General features: G+C 47.2%; 2 protein-coding genes across 2 annotated transcripts; both read left to right on the forward strand.

Moving 5' to 3' along the window:
• Positions 1-22: 22 nt before the first annotated feature.
• On the forward strand, positions 23-4,711 carry LOC121309997 (phosphatidylinositol 4-kinase beta; the record flags this gene model as incomplete). Its single annotated transcript, XM_041243186.1, has 5 exons — positions 23-166; positions 598-863; positions 1,053-1,185; positions 1,774-1,894; positions 2,743-4,711. Coding segments are annotated over 5 exons (846 nt in total), but the record flags the coding sequence as incomplete, so codon positions are not given.
• A 2,291-nt stretch (positions 4,712-7,002) lies between these two features.
• Positions 7,003-21,848, forward strand: LOC121309996 (unconventional myosin-Ie-like). Its single transcript, XM_041243185.1, has 9 exons — positions 7,003-7,291; positions 12,534-12,671; positions 13,159-13,248; positions 14,495-14,589; positions 15,711-15,798; positions 16,448-16,537; positions 19,949-20,080; positions 20,641-20,775; positions 21,291-21,848. The coding sequence occupies exons 1-9, from the start codon at positions 7,289-7,291 to the stop codon at positions 21,831-21,833; spliced, it is 1,314 nt and encodes a 437-aa protein (XP_041099119.1). The 5' UTR covers positions 7,003-7,288; the 3' UTR covers positions 21,834-21,848.
• The last annotated feature ends 152 nt before the right edge of the window (positions 21,849-22,000 follow it).

Genomic DNA, 22,000 nt, shown 5'->3' on the forward strand with positions numbered 1-22,000 from the left:
TTGGTGTTGCTGGGGTTCCTGATCTCTGTTTCTTCTGAGCAGCCGGATCAGGGAGGGCTCCCCCTATGGACACATCCCGAACTGGCGCCTCCTGTCCGTCATTGTGAAGTGTGGCGACGACCTGCGACAGGAGCTGCTGGCCTTCCAAGTGCTGAAGCAGCTGCTGGTGCGCCTTCCTCTGCTGACCTCTCCCACTGCAGACCCTTCCCACTGCTAGCCACCTCCTTTTTGCAGTATTTCTAATGCTGTCCTCTGTGTGTATTTGCACTGCATCTCACGCTCTCCTCTCCTATGTGATTTCAGTGTATGTAACACTGTCCTCTCCTGTGTGATTGCAGTGTATGTAACGCTCTCCTCTCCTTTCCTCTGTATTTGCAGTTTTCTGTATTGTTAGTGATCTAATTTTATTCCAAAACTACCGCTCTCCTGTGTGGTTAGTGTATCTCATGCTCTCCTGTCTGTGTGTGATTGCAGTGTATGTAACGCTCTCCTCTCCTGTCTGTGTGTGATTGCAGTGTATGTAACGCTCTCCTCTCCTGTCTCTGTGTGATTGTAGTGTATGTAACGTTCTCCTCTCCTGTCTCTGTGTGATTGCAGTCTATCTGGGAGCAGGAGCGGGTGCCCCTCTGGATCAAGCCCTATAAGATCTTGGTGATCTCATCGGACAGTGGGATGATCGAGCCAGTGGTGAACGCTGTGTCGATCCACCAGGTGAAGAAGCAGTCCCAGCTCTCCCTGCTCGACTACTTCCTGCAGGAACACGGCAACTACACCACTGAGGCCTTCCTCACAGCGCAGAGGAACTTCGTGCAGAGCTGCGCTGGCTACTGCCTCATCTGCTACCTGCTGCAGGTCAAAGACAGGTCAGAAAACACAGCCTTTATACAGGGGCCCCAGAGCATCTGCCCTGGGAAAGGCAGGGGGAGTTGCGCAGGGGTCCCCAAGTGCTTACTCTTAGAAAGACTCTTTGGCTGATTGAGCTGACGTCTGAGGCAGGCAACTGAAGAAGTGGCTTGGTGTTCCCTAAGATTTCCTCACCCTCTCCCTCTCAGGCACAACGGCAATATCCTGCTGGACTCAGAGGGCCACATCATACACATAGACTTTGGCTTCATCCTCTCCAGCTCTCCACGCAACCTGGGCTTCGAGACCTCCGCCTTCAAACTGACTAGCGAATTTGTGGACGTGAGTGATGCTCTGAGTGCCCTGTGAATACAGGTGGTGTGGATGGAGACGTGTCTGGCTGTGTGTGGAGGTGGTGTGGATGGAGACGTGTTTGGCTGGGTGTGGATGGAGACGTGTCTGGCTGTGTGTGTGCGGGTGATGGGTGGTGTGGATGGAGACGTGTCTGGCTGTGTGTGTGCGGGTGATGGGTGGTGTGGATGGAGACGTGTCTGGCTGTGTGTGTGCGGGTGATGGGTGGTGTGGATGGAGACGTGTCTGGCTGTGTGTGCGGGTGATGGGTGGTGTGGATGGAGACGTGTCTGGCTGTGTGTGCGGGTGATGGGTGGTGTGGATGGAGACGTGTCTGGCTGTGTGTGCGGGTGATGGGTGGTGTGGATGGAGACGTGTCTGGTGTGTGTGCGGGTGATGGGTGGTGTGGATGGAGACGTGTCTGGCTGTGTGTGTGCGGGTGATGGGTGGTGTGGATGGAGACGTGTCTGGCTGTGTGTGTGCGGGTGATGGGTGGTGTGGATGGAGACGTGTCTGGCTGTGTGTGTGCGGGTGATGGGTGGTGTGAATGGAGACCTGTTTAACTGACTGTTTCTGCAGGTGATGGGTGGTCTGGATGGAGACATGTTTAACTACTATAAGATGCTGATGCTGCAAGGACTCATCGCGGCACGCAAACACATGGAGAAAGTGGTGCAGATTGTGGAAATCATGCAGCAAGGTATGGGTATTCATTCGAGTGCGCTCGGTGGACAGAGGGCTGCATTAAAGTTCCTGTAGCTCACAGACACAGATTCTCGAACAGAAGAGCAGATTCTCAACTCGGGTGAAAACTCCTTACAGACAGCATAAAACACTGTGATTGTGGGTGTGCTGCATGGCTCAGTGTAACACGGTGTCCTGTCAGTTTGCCCTACAGATGGCTGTTCTTGTTCCAGAAGCCCCCCAGCACAGAGGCAGGCAGCAGGGTTAGCGCAGGTGGTGTGTAAGTGTCAGGCAGCAGGCAGGGCTCAGATAGACAGACAGCAGGGACCTTCATTAGAGAGCCTCTCCATTCGGCTGGCAATAGACGCAGCTTTATATAGCAAGAGAGTTGCTAATGAGAGTCAACTGCATTAGTGTTTGCACTGAAAAAACAGGTGTGGAAATAAGTCTATTGTTGCATAGCAGTTTCACCCATTCCAGATTTTACTACAAGCTTGATTAGCCCCAGTGTACAGGTAACAGTCTCAGGTGTGTCTTATTAAACTCCTAATTAAACCAGGACTGGATCAAACTGCTATGCATTGGGAGCCTGTATTTCCCTCCCTGTAAATCACTATGCGGTGGATGTAAAGTTCTAGTAAGGAATCTGTAGCAGTAATAGGGGAGAGAGGAGGAGAGGAGGGGAAAGGTCAGCAAGGTCCTGTTTATTAAAGCCAATTAAAGTGATACTTTGTCAGACAGTTTCCTGTATTTTTCACCTGTTCTAATGTGCGTTCTGTAAGATTGTCTAGTCAAAAATGATTAATAAATCTAACTTGTCCCCTCTCCCTCATCTCCTCTCTCTCCTCTCCCCTGTCTCTCCAGGCTCCCACCTGCCCTGCTTCCACGGCTCCAGCACTGTCCGGAACCTGAAGGAGCGTTTCCACATGAACCTGCCGGAGGAACAGCTGCAGGTCCTGGTGGAGCAAATGGTGGACGGCAGCATGCGCTCCATCACCACCAAACTGTACGATGGCTTCCAGTACCTGACCAACGGGATCATGTGAGCCCCCCCATCCCCCGCGCCCCCCCCCCCCCATCACCAAACTGTACAGCGGCTTCCAGTACCTGACCAACGGGATCATGTGAGCCCCCCCCCTCCGCCCCTCCGCCAAGCAGCCCCCTGAACGAGAAGCCTTGTGCTTGTATCCCAGGACCGTGGCTGGTTTCACAGGCCTGATTTAACGCTGAGTGGGTTGTGAAACCAGCCCTTGTAAAAGGACAAGGATCTGATTTGATGGGGATTTTGCTTCGAAATGTGTGTTTGCAAACACAAGGCAGTTCCATTAAATGTGGAGGAACGTCCATAGGAACTGGATGTACGCACAGGAATACATGCATTGATTGAGTAGGGGGCGATTGTTGCTTGTTTTGACCACTCAGACCACTAGCTTGCTGGATTCACATTGTATCTTAATGTATGTCCTTGAATAGTCAGGCAGCTCCTGTTTATAGCCATGCTATAGATCATGTTTTTTCATTGTATTTACTGGCCTCTTTGCAATTGTATGATGTTTGCAGTCTGTGATTCTCACTGTACTTGCATATTATGGGTTTGTTTGGAAGTCTGATAAGTTGCTTTGAGTTCAGGAGCTGCTCTGCAGTTTTAGCTGCCCCCAGTTGACATGTATAATGTCTTTTATATTAGTAAGCGCCATCTAGTGCACAGCTGTGTATTTCCAGTAATGCACAATCTCAATCTGAAGTGTGTGCTCACTGGATGGGCTATGGTACAGGAACTGGTACTGAAGAGCAGCTCCTGAACTCGGCTTAAAGCAAAAACTGCAATAAGAACCAGTCCAGATATTAGCAAGTAACAAAGTCAAAGGGAGCAGTTTGCTTCACAGGAAGGTAAATCACATCTTGGGGGTAAATTCTTTGGAGCATGTTTTGTACTTTTCAGTATTAAGGTCGTGGCTCATGGCTCTAGGAGGACAGGTTTGTTCTTTGGCTGGCCTAGTTTTCAGTGCTGTTCAGGGAAGGCATTTAGTGAGCAAGGGCTCTGTCCTGGGGGTGAGAGGGCAGCAAGGGCTCCGTCTGGGGGTGAGAGGGCAGCAAGGGCTCCGTCTGGGGGTGAGAGGAGCACAATCCCCCTCTTCTTTGTATATACTCATATGTTTGAATACAGCAAACATCCCCACACCTGACTCTGCAGAAGCAATGCTGCAGCAGCAGCTCCACTTCCCAATAACACGAGAACCGAGATCTCCAACGAGTGGAATCACACAACGGGACGGGGCGATTCCTCCAGGGGGCTGGAGACCAGGACCTCTTTAACAGACACTAAGACACTCTGATTTGCTGAAGACTTAAGTGTTTCTTTTATATTTTAGTGGAGCTGAACCTTTCAAAAAGGATTAACTGCTGGTTTTAAGTGACGGCCGACTATAGATTGGGGAGGGGGGGACCCTACCGAGTAGCTGCAAGCTGCCGCAGTGTGGACATCGGAACTTGATTTGGAGGTGTGGTTCTTATTTTTTTTTTTTAAAGGAGGGGGGAGAAGTCAACCCAGTGCCCTGAAAAAAGGGCTTCAATGGGATCATTCAACCACAACCCACCCCCCTTCCTACAGACCCAGCATTAGAACTCCTCTTCTGTACCCCTTCAGTGTTTGTTTGTTTTTACCCCTCTTGTAGAAACTACACAGGAGAAGACAATGTGATTTTCTTTTTGTTCCACTTCACCTTTGGATTTGTTTTAAGTGTTTGTGCAAGGACCAGCCCAGGATCATGTGACTGAGGACCTCCCTTTAACTTGTGAATGTTTCTTTGTATAATAAATTAAACTACTTGTCTCACCTGTGTCGCTCAAATTCGTTTAGGCAAAAACAGGAACATCTAGAAAAGACTTTGAAAAACTGTTTTCTTCCCTCGTCATTCTCCCCAGCGGGCAACTCTTTTTTTTGTATACACTGCCTGGGCATTGTAATCTGAGGCCGGGCCTCTCTCTGCCCTGGTCACTGCCTGGGCATTGTAATCTATGAGGCCGGGCCTCTGTCTGCCCTGGTCACTGCCTGGGCATTGTGATCTATGAGGCCGGGCCTCTGTCTGCCCTGGTCATTGCCTGGGCATTGTGATCTATGAGGCCGGGCCTCTGTCTGCCCTGGTCACAGCCTGGGCGAGGGCTGCAGACTCCTCAAGGTGTTTGAGGGTGTCTCGAGGGATCTGTTCGCTCATTTATTTCACCAGAGGCTCATGAGAAAGAGTCGCTCAGACATGCAGCCTTGGCTCCAGTGGGTTGAGATGCAGGGATGGTGGAAGATGCCTGGTCTCACTGTTCTGGTTCACCTGCTTGTTTTGTGCTGAAGAGTTTGTGGTTTCTCATTTGTTTTCCTCAAACGCAACATTAGATGCGCAGATGCTGCTTCGTGCTACTTGACGATTTCCTCTGCTGTAGGTCACGTGGTTACTTGCAGTTGGATCATTGGCATGGGTCTGACCTACAGCACAGGAAGTCATTGGGTACCAAGAAACACTTTGTTAGCTGTTGTATTTTACTATTAAGTCAACATGAATTGATCTGAAAAAAACAAGCAAACAACCAACACAAGCAAGGGCAGTCAGGGCTGCCATGGCTAGCGCTAATGAGAGGTACGAATGCATTCTGAAAGCTGTGCTCAATACAGAGCAGAAATTCACATCAAGCAAGTGGTTTGAAAGTGTGACTGCAGTTCAGAAACAAATAGCTGCTGTTTCCGGCCAGTCGAGGAGAAGCAGCTTGCTGGTTAAAGCATTGAAGGGTGAATTCCCCTTCCAGATGCCCAGGGCAGTGCAGCACTATCTGCAAGCAGAGCTTCCAAGCTGCAGCCTCTTTAAATATAGTACCACATATAGGGCCAAAGCAAACGCTGAAGAGAACTTGAAATATATAACTTGGTGGTTTGATTTCAGTTTTGTGAACGGGTTCGCTATAGACTGGAGTAACGCTTTGAGAAAGTGGCTCATGATGTTTTAAACAAATACACGTTAGATATAAAACTGCACCCTGGAGACCTTTGAGGTAAGAGTTGGGATTTTTATTTTTTATTTATTTATTTTTTTTAAAGCTCCATTCTCTTAATAAATACAACACTGGTTCTGATCAGTATAGCAGCTGATCAATAAAGCAGTACTGACATCACGACATACATGAGAGCGTACCTGTCTGTACTGGGGAGCAGTAGACAAGCTCATTCTGCAATTAGACCCCATGCAAGGTGAAACAATGTCCAGAGGAAGTTTATATTGTTAGCTATCGCTGTCAGGCAGAATTCCCACCTACAGACCCTGTGCTTCAATGAAATATATTTTAGACTGAGGCCTACCGCTACCACTGCCTGGTCAACGCTTCTACATTCCGTGAAATCAGTTGATCCAAATAAGTTGCTAGATGAAATGGTAGATTTTGAAATGTTAGTTTTTTGTTAAGTATATGGGAAGCTAGAAAGCTGTATGTGATTTAATTTTAATGCAGACAATCAGGTGTCATTCGATTTTATGAAGCATAATTAGTTAATTATATCGGTGATGCAAAACTTTTGGCCAGAGCTGTAGGAACTGCATTCTTGCAGGCCAGTTTCAGTCACGATTGGACAGAGCTTGAGGTGGGTGTTCAGTTGGCAGGTGCTTTATCCAAGACTGACCAGTTTTTCTTTACATGAGGTTAAAGGTTAAATATATATATATATATATATATATATATATATATATATATATATATATATATATATATATATATATATATGAGAGAGAGAGAGAGTCTCAATCTCAAGCCTACAATTGTAGTTGATGCAACACTTTCGCCAGCTGTCTGTCACAATATTCCAACATATCACTTGAGTTTCACATACATGAACTTCTCAGTTTTGGGCTAGCCCTTCCAGAGAGCTCTCCCAGTGAAGAACCCGTTATTCGAAACGAAAAGGTCAACTGATTCCGAAGCAGTACAACTGGAAGGGCCGCTCAGAAACGTGGAATATATAAACTACACACACAGTAAACCAATACTGCAACCTGCCAGGAGGTGGGGCGATCGTTCCACTCGATAAACCCGGGTGAGCAAGTTCTTTCAAATACCCACAATTCAACTAGTGGAATACTTTTCTGTGCCTTACCTGCCTGTACCTGCAACCTGTTGAGCTGCACAGCAAATCGCCCCTGAGTTTACCCCACCCCGTTTTAACAACACGCACAACAGGGGAAGAGTCTGTGGCGGAATTCTTCTAAAGCCAGACTCCTGACACTCAGTTGCATGGATATTTCATGAACTCCGGGTCTTCGCTTTTCACCTCTGGAGTATCTGAGCGGGACGCTTTGGCTTCTTAATAGGACGGGAGGAGCTCTTCCCTACTTTTTTGTTTGTTTCAGGAAGTGTCTGACCAAATAACTTCACAATGGTAAGTTATCTATTCTACCTTTCTGCTGTGTTTTTACGAATTCTCGACACTGGACGAAAACGCGTTTGTTTGGGGTTTGTTTTTTTATTTATAAACACAACATAGCACCGCGTTCTAAAACAATATTTATTAAAAAATAGTGTAAATCCATTGTTATTACTATAAATTGATAGCGTGCACCACATACAGATTACAGCTCTGTGGACGCACAAGACACACACGCCACAAGCATGTTTTACCACATTTTTCTTAAAAGGTTCACTTTATTTATTTTTTTGTTATTTTAACAGAAAACTAAACTCAAATTATGATGTGTATGGTGTATAAAAGTTAACTTTAGTAATTTTCTCTAAAGACTAAAGCGAAATCAAAGCAGAGGTGGGTTCCACAGGTTTTAAAATAAAAGGTCTTTAACCCAGCGGTTCTCACCCCTGCTCCGGGGGGAACATTGCCCTGCGTAATTAAACTAATAATGCCTAATCTGAGCTTTAAAATTATTTTAAACAGATTTCACGTTAGGTATGAAATTGTATAATGATCATAAATTCTTAAACGTTTTATAAGCTACTCTATTTAACAAGCTCAGATTAAGCTAATTATCAGTTCAATTAAGGGTTCAATTATGTAATTGAGTGCATGGTTGGACAAAAACCAGCAGGGCAGTGTTCCGCCAGGAGCAGGGTTGAACCGCTGGTATAGGTAACAAGCTCAGGTGTGGCTTATTAAACTCGTAGTAAACCCAGGAGTGGATCAAACCTCTATACCATGGGATCGTATTGCCCTCCCTGGTGCAATTGCCCAAGGTTAGCGCTGTAGTCGCCGGTAACAAAAGCCATTGCAAGAGCGCACTTGATGTACAGCGGAGCAGAAGGTGTCACGTACAAGCCAACCCGCCAGAAATCCTGACTTTTAATTGTGCGACAAACTGTGAACGATTCCAGATCAGCGGGTTAAACTCCATTCCGCGGTCCCAGCGACACAGCCTGGTTCCTCGTTTCCCACGTTGAATGGAATGGCCTGTCTTGAGCTCCTCAAACTCGGTCCTGGGGACCCCCTGCGGCTGCTGGTTTTCAATTACTGAACTATTCACTGAACTGATAAAGTGCTTAATTAGACTTTTTTACTCGTGTTCAGCTCTTAAACACTTGCAGTTCAAGTAACTTATTAAATGTTACAGCTAACTTGAAATATGCAATTGTTTAAGGGTAGAAAGGGTTAATGAAGGGTCTGGTTCAGTAATTGAGAGCGCGGCTGGAATGAAAACCAGCAGCCGCAGGGGGTCCCCAGGACAGAGTTTGAGAAGCTCTGAATATCCAAGTGGAAATTAGGGCGCTTGGCGTATGTATAGAAGATGACTTTGGTACTTATTGTAATCAGTCCATCTTAACGTTCTAGTGTTAATTACCGGTGTTCATTGTCGTGAAACCGCTCATGTGGCGCTCATCTTAAGCACCTAAATATACTTCAGACACTACACGCGTATAACAAAACAATAATAACAACCCCACACACCGCACTAACACCGATGTTTAATACAACGAACAGAAATAAATCTGATCCGGTTCTGTACTCAAACAAAATCCACAAGCAACCATTACAAGGTTACAGTGATTTATTTTCCCCATTTAGTGACTGTATCATCCCAGTAAACCATCAAATTACTAAACAAAACGCTACTGGTATTTATTTAACCCTATACTGACAGGCTGATAGGTAATTAATACATTGTTTTCATAATTCATGCTGTCAGTGCATAATGTTGCAGACATCTGCATTTCATATTAGTGCATGTAACACCCAATAGAAAATGACATACCTGTCCTGGAGCACCCCCTTGTTTTCCTTTGGGTTGCTTTTGACCAAAGATCTAAATAAACGGTTGAGACGTTGCTTCAAGAAAAAAAGAAAGTTACCGTTTTGTGAACCGACAGCAGAATACAAATACTAAGGAGAAACAGCAACACGCAATAAGTGAACGTGTGTAACTCGTGCAATAATTCACCACACGCTTCCATACGGTTTAGTGGATATTGTTACATTACCTTGGTATTTGTATGGTACTCTCCGTTTCCCTTCGATTTTTCTTTTGAAATACGTTTTTTAGGGTACTTTGCATCCCCGTTCTTTTCATGATGAACACTCTCTCTATTTTTTAAAGTCAGACAGGTGAAATAATTACATATTTTCCTTGAACGGCAGTGAAGTCTTACCTCGGCTGTGGCGCAAAACAAACAAAAAAGCGCAATTGCATATATTAGTTTCCCATAAACATAGGAAGTTAAGCCTCATAAATAACTCTGGTATATTATTTTGTAATGCTCCGGGGTGGTGGCGATTGCAAACCTCGTGTATTTGGAATATGCCGATTACATTAACTCATATCCACTAGAGAGCTCGATGTTAAGTCTTGTCCCGAAGCCGTGTTGTACCGCTGTGAATCACACTGTTATAAGACAATAAGACAACGTATTAACAACGTTGCAAATCAGACACCCTGGGATCCTTCAAGAAGCTGTACTTAGCATCGGTTAACCATAGGCTGGGTTAAATCGAGCTCAAATATTTTGTAGCTCCACATTCCTTAATGAAAACGGGTGGCTTTCCTCTCACTGTGAGAGGAAAAATACTTTATATAATAAAATAAAATACTTTCGTAAAATACTTAACAAATAGCAACATGCAGAATTAACAAAGAAACGACTTGAAGTGTTAATTATCTTATGTGTTTGCATTAGCGCTGTTTAAATGACGATCCGGGGATACAGGGCAATAAACCTGTTAGCAATCGAGCTAGCCGCGTTTTCTTGTATCTGTGAGTAATTCTTTAGAGTGGAAGAAAGATTGAAGTCAATGACGTTGTAAATTGATTTGTTTCGATGGTGTTTTTATTTGAATTGTTTTTATCTCTTAGTAGTTTCGCCCGCTCCCTCGTTTATAAACGTCTTGCATTTCTTTTTTACATTGTGGAACTCCCCCATTACATTGCGGTCAATTACACAATATTCAACACACAATGTAACAATCAACAGTGGTCATGGAAAAAACTTTTTTTTCTATGGAAATTGCAGTATGTTACGCCTGGCGAGAAACAGTTATACATCAAATACTGCGCTAGTATGAGGCTACTAATGGAAATGATCGTGCCTCACTGGCCTGGGCTGCTGCAGTCGCAGTTATAAAGGGAACACGACAAGAGAAGACAGCACCACTACAAACACACCTCGGAGCACGATTTCTGTGGTTTAGTTAAAATAAGTGGCCTACAGAACCTGGACTGGTTCTTACAGCTAAAAAGAAACGCAGGAAGGTTATGATTTGTTTATTGAGAAATATATTGACACGTTAGCAGTTAAATATCCTTTATTCTCGACTGTTAAATGTGGTTCTGGGAGTTACCGAGATTCATTTTCAGTGTGTTGCCATCCCACATTGTTAAACACACAGTTATCACAGCGAAACCAGCTGCTGGTCAGGACACATTTATAAGTAAACGCTCTCGAATGACAGTGCTTGGTGCTGACTGGTTGAAACACTAAATGACAGCACGCACACTGCAGTACTAATTGATTGAAACGTTGATTCATGACTTTCTTGCAAGCAGTGCAAATGCTCATTCATAAACTAAAGTTAACGAGAAAAGTTACCGGTGCAACCGCACCGCCTCTGCACCCCTCCCTCGGCATGTGGGGGTGCGACCGCTCCCCCAGCACCCCCACTTCCCTCATCCCCCACGACAGTGCTCCCTTGAAACTAGAGCCAATCCCTCCCTCCCAGTACCTTCTCAGCTCTACCCACTAGAGCCACACTGCCTCCCTCCCCTCCCAACCAGCACTCAGCTCCACTAGAGCCACACTGCCCACCGAGACAGAACAGCAGCTCCAGAGACAGCCAAACAGCCCACAACATGACTACATGTGATCTGAAATACAGACTTCAACTAGGAGGAAAAACAATTAAAACTAATCTGTCATGCTGGTTCCATTTCTAACCGTTAATCCCAGCTAATCATTACTCTCACTGTCACTACCTAATGGTCATTACTCCACTGTCACTACAGCTAATGCAATCATTACTCACCCCTAATCATTACTCTCACTGTCACTAGAGCTAATGCCCTTACTCACCCCTAATCATTACTCTCACTGTCACTACAGCTAATGCAATCATTACTCACCCCTAATCATTACTCTCACTGTCACTAGAGCTAATGCAATCATTACTCACCCCTAATCATTACTAGCTAATGCTAATCATTACTCACTGTCACTAGAGCTAATGCAATCATTACTCACCCCTAATCATTACTCCTGTCACTAGAGCTAATGCAATCATTACTCACCCCTAATCATTACTCTCACTGTCACTACAGCTAATGCAATCATTACTCACCCCTAATCATTACTCTCACTGTCACTAGAGCTAATGCAATCATTACTCACCCCTAATCATTACTCTCACTGTCACTACAGCTAATGCAATCATTACTCACCCCTAATCCACTCTCACTGTCACTACAGCTAATGCAATCATTACTCACCCCTAATCATTACTCTCACTGTCACTAGAGCTAATGCAATCATTACTCACCCCTAATCATTACTCTCACTGTCACTACAGCTAATGCAGCCACACTCACCCCCTCCCTACAGCTAATGCCATTACTCACCCCTAATCATTACTCACTGTCACTAGAGCTAATGCAATCATTACTCACCCCTAATCATTACTCTCACTGTCACTAGAGCTAATCAATCATTACTCACCCCTAATCATTACTCTCACCAATGCAATCATTACTCACCTCTAAGCATGATGCAGAAATAAACTAGACCAGTTATGCGTCACACAACTAGTCTACCATTCTTGGGTTATTCGATTACGGAATGCGGGACTCGCATCAATTTTGACGCAGAACATAGCCACTTCAAATTAGAGGTAGCCCTCTAGATGCCTCGGTGTGTCGAGTCCTCCCTCTACCCACTAGAGCCACACTGCCTCATGCACTGCCTCCCAAGATAAGCACAAGTTTTAAGTGAAGTTCTCACTCAGAGCCACTAGCCCACACTGCCTCCCTCCCTCCCAATTGGTTTAAGTGAAGTTCTCACTGGAAATCAAAATCTGTCCAGCAAAGGGGGCTAACACACATCCATCAGGACTAGTTTTAAAACTGCAGTGAGCACTGTGCATGGCGTTGGTTTCTTGTCCACGTGTCTCCATGTCTGTCTCTCTCTCTGCTCTGCAGGGCAGTAAGGACCGCTATCACTGGCAGACACAGAACGTGAAGGTGAGCGGCGTGGATGACATGGTCCTGCTGTCCAAGATCAACGACGACGCCATCGTGGACAACCTCAAGAAACGCTACATGGACGACTACATCTTCGTATCCTCTCCCTGCGTCCTGCACTCTTCAGAGCTGAGCCTGAAGCACACAGCTAGCAGAGTAATCCCAGTGAATCGTACCTGATGTGTGGAGCCATTGCCTTGTGAGGCATTGCGTTCTCATATCACACACTAGCCCATGCATTATTCTCTGTTTCAAGAGAAGTGGTATCTATTTTTTGGCCTGCTTTTTTGGGGTATATAGTATTGCTGTCAGGCACTAGATTTTTTTTTTTTTTTTTTTTTCCTAAATTAAGAAATACTAAAACTAAAATTCAATTACAAACATTTCACCTAGAATTATGTGTATAGCAGTCCTGGTTTTACTAGGAGTTTAGTGAGACACACCTGAGCTTGTTAGCTGTACACACTGGCTAATCAAGCTTGTAGTAAAAGCTGGAATGGGCGAAGCAGCTATGCAATAGGAGTCTTTATGGCCACACTGTGTTGCCGTTCTTCCTGTGAATTCCTTAACCCAGCGTGCCCAGACCTACATCGGGCCCGTTCTCATCTCTGTCAATCCTTTCAAACAGCTGCCCTACTTCACAGACAAGGAGATCGAGCTGTACCAGGGAGCTGTGAGTATCCATCGCGTGTGCATGTGTGTGAGAACTGAACACAAACACCTAACATGATTGTGTCTCTGGTTTTCTGATGCAGGAGGCTGTGCGTGCGTGCGTGTGTGTGTGTGTGTGTGTGTGTGTGTGTGTGTGTTTTCAGCAGGTACAGACCAGTCGTTGTGTTCCTGTTGTCTCTGAATGTTTGTCCTCAGCTCAGAGTCTCCACTGCTGAGCTCAGATCAGGCTGTCTCACAACAGAGCAGATCCCAGTCTGAGTTACCACTCTGGAATGCAGCGCCATCACCATGGTTACACACCTGGCTCCAGGAGCCAATCAGAGGAAGGCTGCCGGGAGGAGCAGTGAATGAGTAACCCTGAGTGGGAGTGTGCGCTCTCTCTCGCCTGCCTGCTTACTCACGTGACTTGAGACAAAAATACCTCTCTCTCTCTCTTGCAGAGAGAGAGTGTGTGTGTGTGTGTGTGTTTGAGTGTCTCTGGAGGTAAACAGAACTAGTAGACAGTGCCAGGTGTTGGGTCCCTGTTTTGACTTTCTGAAGTTTCCTGTAGTGCAGCAGAACCTGTCCTGTCTGATTTCACTGGTTCCAGGGGTCCATCGGAGGGAGTCGTTGCTCTACATTGTAGTTGCTTTGTTAACGTGGGGGTGGGGGATTGTAAATGAACCGTCAGGTACAGCAGAGTGTTGAAAACATGGAAGTACAGCCCTGCAAGCAAAGAACATCTGTGACAGTGATTGCAAACCAGCCCCTGTGATACAGAACAGATTCCTAGAGGCTCTTGCCATGCTTTCCCAGTCCGTGCCAAAGGAACACGTCACATTGTTCTGTACCGAGCTGCTCGCCTGAGACCAGCAACAAGGAAGCACACACAGACACGAACTGGCTTTAGAGGTCAGAGAAAAAACTTGTTTCACTTTTTAACAGTATAGTGATCATGTATGGATTCCTGGCTTTCTCGATTTCTTTTATGCAACGTGGGTAAACCGGGCAGTGAAGAGACAGCAGCTGAACCCATTCTGTCCTGCTAAGAGCTGAATTTACTGTTTGAAACCCCTAATAAAATGTGCATTGATCAGGTTCCAGCAGTAGCGTTCAGTGTGGAGCAGGGTGTGGAAATGACCGTGCCGGAGGTGCGTCGGGTAATAGAGGGTGTGATGTCTTCCACAGGCTGCCCTGTCCATGTGTATCATGCAAAGCGAGCCTGTCGCTTGTGTGTTTTCTAACTCTTGTCTGTCTCCTCTGTTTAGGCCCAGTATGAGAATCCCCCTCATGTCTATGCCCTGGCTGATAACATGTACCGCAACATGCTGATTGATGCAGAGAACCAGTGTGTCATCATCAGGTAAGAGAACAGGAGCGAGAGAGGAGGACCAGTGGGACTGGAGCGATTTTTAAAGTGGGGGTGCTGAAAGCCATTGAACAAAACTGTAACCCCTGTATATGATGAATGCCATGCAAAGCCAAGGAGCTGCTGCCGCACCCCTAGCTCCAGCACCCTTGAGGAGGACCCTCCCCCTGCCTGACACACCCTTCGCCCCCACTAGGGGGAGCCAATTCACTAGCACACAATCTAATTGCTAGACCTGAGTTAGTCAAAGCAAACAATGCTTCCTGCCTTCTATTCTGAACCTAATCCCCTTTCACACTGAGGATATCGTCGATATGCTTTGACCAGGGTTGTGCGAGACAAAACGCATGACGGCCGTTCGTGAGCCGACGCAATAGCAAACAGCCAGGCCTGCGTGAAGGTTTCACTGCCGCGAGGAACACTTCTTTGTTCTGTTCAGCCCTGTTTTGTGTGAGACACAGCAGGTCAGATTGCAGCAGGGATGAAGAAACATTTTCTAATCAAAATCTGGGCTGATGATTCAATCCAGAGAAGCTTGGATGGAAGCGTCAGTAACAAGCTGCTTGCAGGGCATTGATACGCGTGCTGTGCGCTTGTATCTCTCACCCAGGTCAACCCTGCTTTATCAAAAGCAGTGTGAAATCACGTAGCCGACCTGCATGACACCAGATCCTCACCCGGGTAGATTCTAACTGCGAAGATCATGCCAGTGTGAAAGGGGCTCTAGTTGCAGGGATGGTAATAAGATTCCCATTGGGCAGCAGTTTGATCTCTTCCTGGACACCTGCGCTTGTTACCTCTGCACACCTGGAATGGGTGGAACTGCTCAGCAGTAGGAGTCGTTTTGCCTTCCCTGGAGTTGCACTGACCTGTCTGTACAGTATGACGGTGCCTGTCTGTAGCTACTTGCAGACTGTTGATGTGTTTGATGTTCAGTGGTTCTGTTGTAATGATGTGTTAAGGTTTCTGTTACTGCCCTGGGTACAGTCACGTACCTATTTAATGGGTATTTTCTCAATGTCAGATATACTGGACACTGGGCAGCAAAGGGTTACTGTCATTGTGTCGGGGTGTGTGTGTGTGAGGATTGTAACACTTTGTTTTTTTTTTTGCAGTGGGGAGAGCGGCGCAGGGAAGACAGTCGCTGCCAAATACATCATGACCTACGTCTCCAAAGTGTCCGGAGGAGGACCCAAAGTGCAGGTATGCTGGGCTGTGCTGTGTTGCGTTTCTGGGCTGTGTTGTGCCGTGCTGTTTCTGGTCTGTTGTGCTGTGTTGCTGTTTCTGGACTGTGTTGCTGTGTTGTGTTGCTGTGCTATACTGGTAGTTTTAATGCAGCGGTGTACACAAAGCAGCGGGCCACAAGCAGTCATGCTATTGGCCGGGTGACGATACACTGCTGTGCAGAATAAAGATAATCAAACTAACACCGTGCACAAGAAACTAGAAACAAAAAGTGTTGTGAACACTACTGTGCACGGCTCCCACTGAAAGCAGATCCTGCTGCACAGTGCTGTTATACATCATGTGAATGCTCTGGGAGATGTTGTTTTCTGTTCTATGCACATGAGGCTCTCTGGGGAGAGGATTAGATGCTCTGGGAGGTGATGGGTGGATTTCTCATGCTTGATTTATATGCTGTAATTTAGAAGTGATTGGCATTTATTCACCTGAACCCTCAAAGCAATATTGCAGTGTTCGGTCTTTCCATTCCCTTGTATTGGAGCAGCGGGTCTGTACTCTCTGGTAAAGCCCCCAGTGCTGGGTGTTCTCTCTGATAAAGCCCCCTGTGCTGGGTGTTGTTGCTTGATTGTGCCTCTCTCACTCTGACCTCTCCTTCTCTGTGTCTCAGCACGTTAAAGACATCATCCTCCAGTCCAACCCTCTGCTGGAAGCTTTCGGCAACGCCAAGACTGTGCGCAACAACAACTCCAGCAGATTCGTGAGTGTGCCCAGTCACATCCCAGCACCTTCAAATAATGCTGCTTTCAACGGTGTCACTGCTGCTGTGCCAGGGATACACACTTATTATTACAACTCTGATATTACGAGGGATGTCTAGAGTCTAGAGTTTAAACTTTGTTTTCCAAGTGTTAAGAGTTTAGAATCTTTCCTAAATGTTTAACTTGGTTAGAGATGTGCATGTCCAGTCTAGAGGTTGGGGGGGTTAGGGTTAGGTCAGGGTTGGCTGTAGGGTTTATGCAGTGTGATGGGGAGGGTTAGGGTTAGGTCAGGGTTGTTTGTAGGGTTTATGCAGTGTGATGGGGAGGGTTAGGGTTAGGTCAGGGTTGTTTGTAGGGTTTATGCAGTGTGATGGGGAGGGTTAGGGTTAGGTCAGGGTTGGTTGTAGGGTTTATGCAGTGTGATGGGGAGGGTTAGGGTTAGGTCAGGGTTGTTTGTAGGGTTTATGCAGTGTGATGGGGAGGGTTAGGGTTAGGTCAGGGTTGTTTGTAGGGTTTATGCAGTGTGATGGGGGGGTTAGGGTTAGGTCAGGGTTGTTTGTAGGGTTTATGCAGTGTGATGGGGAGGGTTAGGTCAGGGTTGGCTGTAGGGTTTATGCAGTGTGATGGGGAGGGTTAGGGTTAGGTCAGGGTTGTTTGTAGGGTTTATGCAGTGTGATGGGGAGGGTTAGGGTTAGGTCAGGGTTGTTTGTAGGGTTTATGCAGTGTGATGGGGAGGGTTAGGGGTTAGGTCAGGGTTGTTTGTAGGGTTTATGCAGTGTGATGGGGAGGGTTAGGGTTAGGTCAGGGTTGTTTGTAGGGTTTATGCAGTGTGATGGGGGGGGGTTAGGTCAGGGTTGTTTGTAGGGTTTATGCAGTGTGATGGGGAGGGTTAGGGTTAGGGTTGTTTGTAGGGTTTATGCAGTGTGATGGGGAGGGTTAGGGTTAGGTCAGGGTTGTTTGTAGGGTTTATGCAGTGTGATAGGGTTAGGGTTAGGTCAGGGTTGTTTGTAGGGTTTATGCAGTGTGATGGGGGGGTTAGGGTTAGGTCAGGGTTGGCTGTAGGGTTTATGCAGTGTGATGGGGAGGGTTAGGTCAGGGTTGGCTGTAGGGTTTATGCAGTGTGATGGGGAGGGTTAGGGTTAGGTCAGGGTTGTTTGTAGGGTTTATGCAGTGTGATGGGGAGGGTTAGGGTTAGGTCAGGGTTGTTTGTAGGGTTTATGCAGTGTGAGGGTTGTTAGGTCATAGGGTTTATGCAGTGTGATGGGGAGGGTTAGGGTTAGGTCAGGGTTGTTTGTAGGGTTTATGCAGTGTGATGGGGGGGTTAGGGTAGGTCAGGGTTGTTTGTAGGGTTTATGCAGTGTGATGGGGGGGTTAGGGCAGGTCAGGGTTGTTTGTAGGGTTTATGCAGTGTGATGGGGAGGGTTAGGGTTAGGTCAGGGTTGTTTGTAGGGTTTATGCAGTGTGATGGGGAGGGTTAGGGTTAGGTCAGGGTTGGTTGAATGGTTTATGCAGTGTGATGGGGGGGGTTAGGGTTAGGTCAGGGTTGTTTGTAGGGTTTATGCAGTGTGATGGGGAGGGTTAGGGTTAGGTCAGGGTTGGCTGTAGGGTTTATGCAGTGTGATGGGGAGGGTTAGGTCAGGGTTGGCTGTAGGGTTTATGCAGTGTGATGGGGAGGGTAGGGTCAGGGTTGTTTGTAGGGTTTATGCAGTGTGATGGGGGGGTTAGGGTTAGGTCAGGGTTGTTTGTAGGGTTTATGCAGTGTGATGGGGAGGGTTAGGGTTAGGTCAGGGTTGGCTGTAGGGTTTATGCAGTGTGATGGGGAGGGTTAGGGTTAGGTCAGGGTTGCTGTAGGGTTTATGCAGTGTGATGGGGGGGTTAGGGTTAGGTCAGGGTTGTTTGTAGGGTTTATGCAGTGTGATGGGGGGGGGTTAGGGTTAGGGTTAGGGTTGTTTGTAGGGTTTATGCAGTGTGATGGGGGGGGTTAGGGTTAGGTCAGGGTTGTTTGTAGGGTTTATGCAGTGTGATGGGGAGGGTTATGGTCAGTGTAGGGTTTATGCAGTGTGATGGGGAGGGTTAGGGTTAGGTCAGGGTTGTTTGTAGGGTTTATGCAGTGTGATGGGGAGGGTTAGGGTTAGGTCAGGGTTGTTTGTAGGGTTTATGCAGTGTGATGGGGGGGTTAGGGTTAGGTCAGGGTTGTTTGTAGGGTTTATGCAGTGTGATGGGGGAGGGTTAGGGTTAGGTCAGGGTTGTTTGTAGGGTTTATGCAGTGTGATGGGGGGGTTAGGGTTAGGTCAGGGTTGGCTGTAGGGTTTATGCAGTGTGATGGGGGGGTTAGGGTTAGGTCAGGGTTGTTTGTAGGGTTTATGCAGTGTGATGGGGAGGGTTAGGGTTAGGTCAGGGTTGGCTGTAGGGTTTATGCAGTGTGATGGGGAGGGTTAGGGTTAGGTCAGGGTTGGCTGTAGGGTTTATGCAGTGTGATGGGGAGGGTTAGGGTTAGGTCAGGGTTGGCTGTAGGGTGTATGCAGTGTGATGGGGAGGGTTAGGGTTAGGTCAGGGTTGTCTGTAGGGTTTATGCAGTGTGATGGGGAGGGTTAGGGTTAGGTCAGGGTTGTTTGTAGGGTTTATGCAGTGTGATGGGGAGGGTTAGGGTTAGGTCAGGGTTGTTTGTAGGGTTTATGCAGTGTGATGGGGAGGGTTAGGGTTAGGTCAGGGTTGTTTGTAGGGTTTATGCAGTGTGATGGGGAGGGTTAGGGTTAGGTTGTTGGTTGAATGGTTTATGCAGTGTGATGGGGGGGGTTAGGGTTAGGTCAGGGTTGTTTGTAGGGTTTATGCAGTGTGATGGGGGAGGGTTAGGGTTAGGTCAGGGTTGTTTGTAGGGTTTATGCAGTGTGATGGGGAGGGTTAGGGTTAGGTCAGGGTTGGTTGTATGGTTTATGCAGTGTGATGGGGAGGGTTAGGGCTAGGTCAGTGTTGGCTGTAGGGTTTATGCAGTGTGATGGGGAGGGTTAGGGTTAGGTCAGGGTTGGTTGTTGGGGAGGGTAGGTCAATGGTTTATGCAGTGTGATGGGGATTGTTAAGTTGGAGTTGGCTGTAGGATTTATGCAATGGGGGAGGTTTATTCAATATTTGAGTTTTCCTGATACGCACATCAGTGCTGTGCACATACAGTCTCATCCACACTGATGTTTAGAGCTCACAAACATCTCCAATGTGTTTGAGTTTAAATATTTAAGAAATTAAGCAGTCTATAATATTCACAGTTTTTACAATGCACGCTCAGACTGTCTGTGTGTTTATATGTGTCTTTGTCTGTTGCTCTGTGTGTGTCTGTCACTCTTGGTGTGTCGTTCTGTCTGTCTGTCCCTCGGTCGCTGTGTGTGTCTCTCTCTCTGTCTGTGTCTGTGTCTCAGGGGAAGTACTTTGAGATCCAGTTCAGTCGAGGAGGGGAGCCCGATGGTGGCAAGATCTCCAATTTCCTCCTGGAGAAATCCCGAGTGGTGAGCCAGAACCTTGGAGAGAGAAGCTTCCACATCTTCTACCAGGTGAGCCTGCCTGAGGAGCAGAGCTGTAAACTAACCTGCACCCCTACACTACACCCTCCACTCCCCTGAGGACCAGAGGTCTAAACTAACCTGCAACTCTACCCTCCATCCCCCATCCCCCTGAGGAGCAGAAGTCTAAACTAGCCTCCACCCTCCATCCCCCATCCCCCTGAGGAACAGAGGTCTAAACTCCCCTCCACCTCCTTCCCTCAACCCTCCACCCTCCACCCCTACCCTCCATCACCCTGAGGTCTAAATTAGCCTGCATCCTGCTCCCCATGCCCTCCATATAATATATAATTCTATATTATCTGTGTGTCGTTGCAGTACACGTGTCATTCAATTCATGAAACAGGTTTCTCTATTGTATGTGTTCAATATTTATTTGTTTTTTTTCAAACGGCTCATTTGCAAAGTGTGTAATTCTTGCCTGTCAGACAGAAAGGTAGCTGATCTGGTGCTGTCTGTCTGCCCACACAGTATTCATCTTGTAGCAGTGTGATGTTGTTTTATAATTGTGCTTTGCGTGCCCTGCTTCCTGCCTTTCTCTCCCCTCACAGCTGCTAGAAGGAGCGTCTCCAGAGCACAGGGAGAACCTGGGCATCGCCGCCCCAGATTACTATTACTACCTCAACCAGTCCGGCACCTACAGAGTGGAGGACATGAACGACAAGAAGGAGTTCAGCGAAACCATGGTGAGGCGCCCAGAGACACACTTCTCGAACATCCTGTTGTACTGAAGCCCGTGCAACATTCATATGCTTCCCCACAGTCCGCGTGGAGCAGGAATTTCAAATGTATGAGGGAAGCGTGAACAACAACATACAGAGAGTGGCACAAACCAATTCAGCCTGAGCTCTCCACAGGAATCAGGGGAGGGTCACTGCTGTCGACCGGGCTGACTTACCAAATCCAAGAGAAACGAGTGAAGATACAGCTGCTTGGGTTTGTGATGCTCGCTGCTTCTCTTACTCTGTGGAGAGCAGCGATCCACGCAAACTCAAGCAGCTGTTTTTCCACTCTGAAGTAAATTAGTGTGATTGTCAGCCCCTGATTTCTGTGGAGAGCTCGATCAGAACTATTGGCTTATGCAGCACTGATGTATCAACCAGTTAAGAAGTGCAGCATTGGGAGATGCTGTTCTGAGAATAAGTACCAGTTTCTTGTTGCTGGTCTCTGTGAGCGGGTCTCTCTCTGTGTCTCTCCCCAGAACGCAATGGCTGTGGTGGGGCTCAGTGCTGAGGAGCAGAGCACCGTGCTGCAGATTGTCGCTGGGATCCTGCACCTAGGAAACCTGTCGTTCCAGGAGTCTGGGAACTACGCTGTGGTGGAGAGCGAGGACTGTGAGTGTCTCTGCGTAGCAACACAGCCTCGCTTCAGAGAGTCCTGGGGATATCTAGCACTGTCACATCACACACAGCCTCGCTTCAGAGAGTCCTGGGGATATCTAGCACTGCCACTATCACACACAGCCTCGCTTCAGAGAGTCCTGGGGATATCTAGCACTGTCACATCACACACAGCCTCGCTTCAGAGTGTCCTGGGGATATCTAGCACTGTCACATCACACACAGCCTCGCTTCAGAGTGTCCTGGGGATATCTAGCACTGTCACATCACACACAGCCTCGCTTCAGAGAGTCCTGGGGATATCTAGCACTGTCACATCACACACAGCCTCGCTTCAGAGTGTCCTGGGGATATCTAGCACTGTCACACACAGCCTCGCTTCAGAGAGTCCTGGGGATATCTAGCACTGTCACATCACACACAGCCTCGCTTCAGAGAGTCCTGGGGATATCTAGCACTGTCACATCACACACAGCCTCGCTTCAGAGAGTCCTGGGGATATCTAGCACTGTCACATCACACACAGCCTCGCTTCAGAGAGTCCTGGGGATATCTAGCACTGCCACTGTCA

This window comes from Polyodon spathula, unplaced genomic scaffold (assembly GCF_017654505.1).
Source record: "Polyodon spathula isolate WHYD16114869_AA unplaced genomic scaffold, ASM1765450v1 scaffolds_1612, whole genome shotgun sequence".
NCBI classification, from domain to species: Eukaryota; Metazoa; Chordata; class Actinopteri; order Acipenseriformes; family Polyodontidae; genus Polyodon; species Polyodon spathula.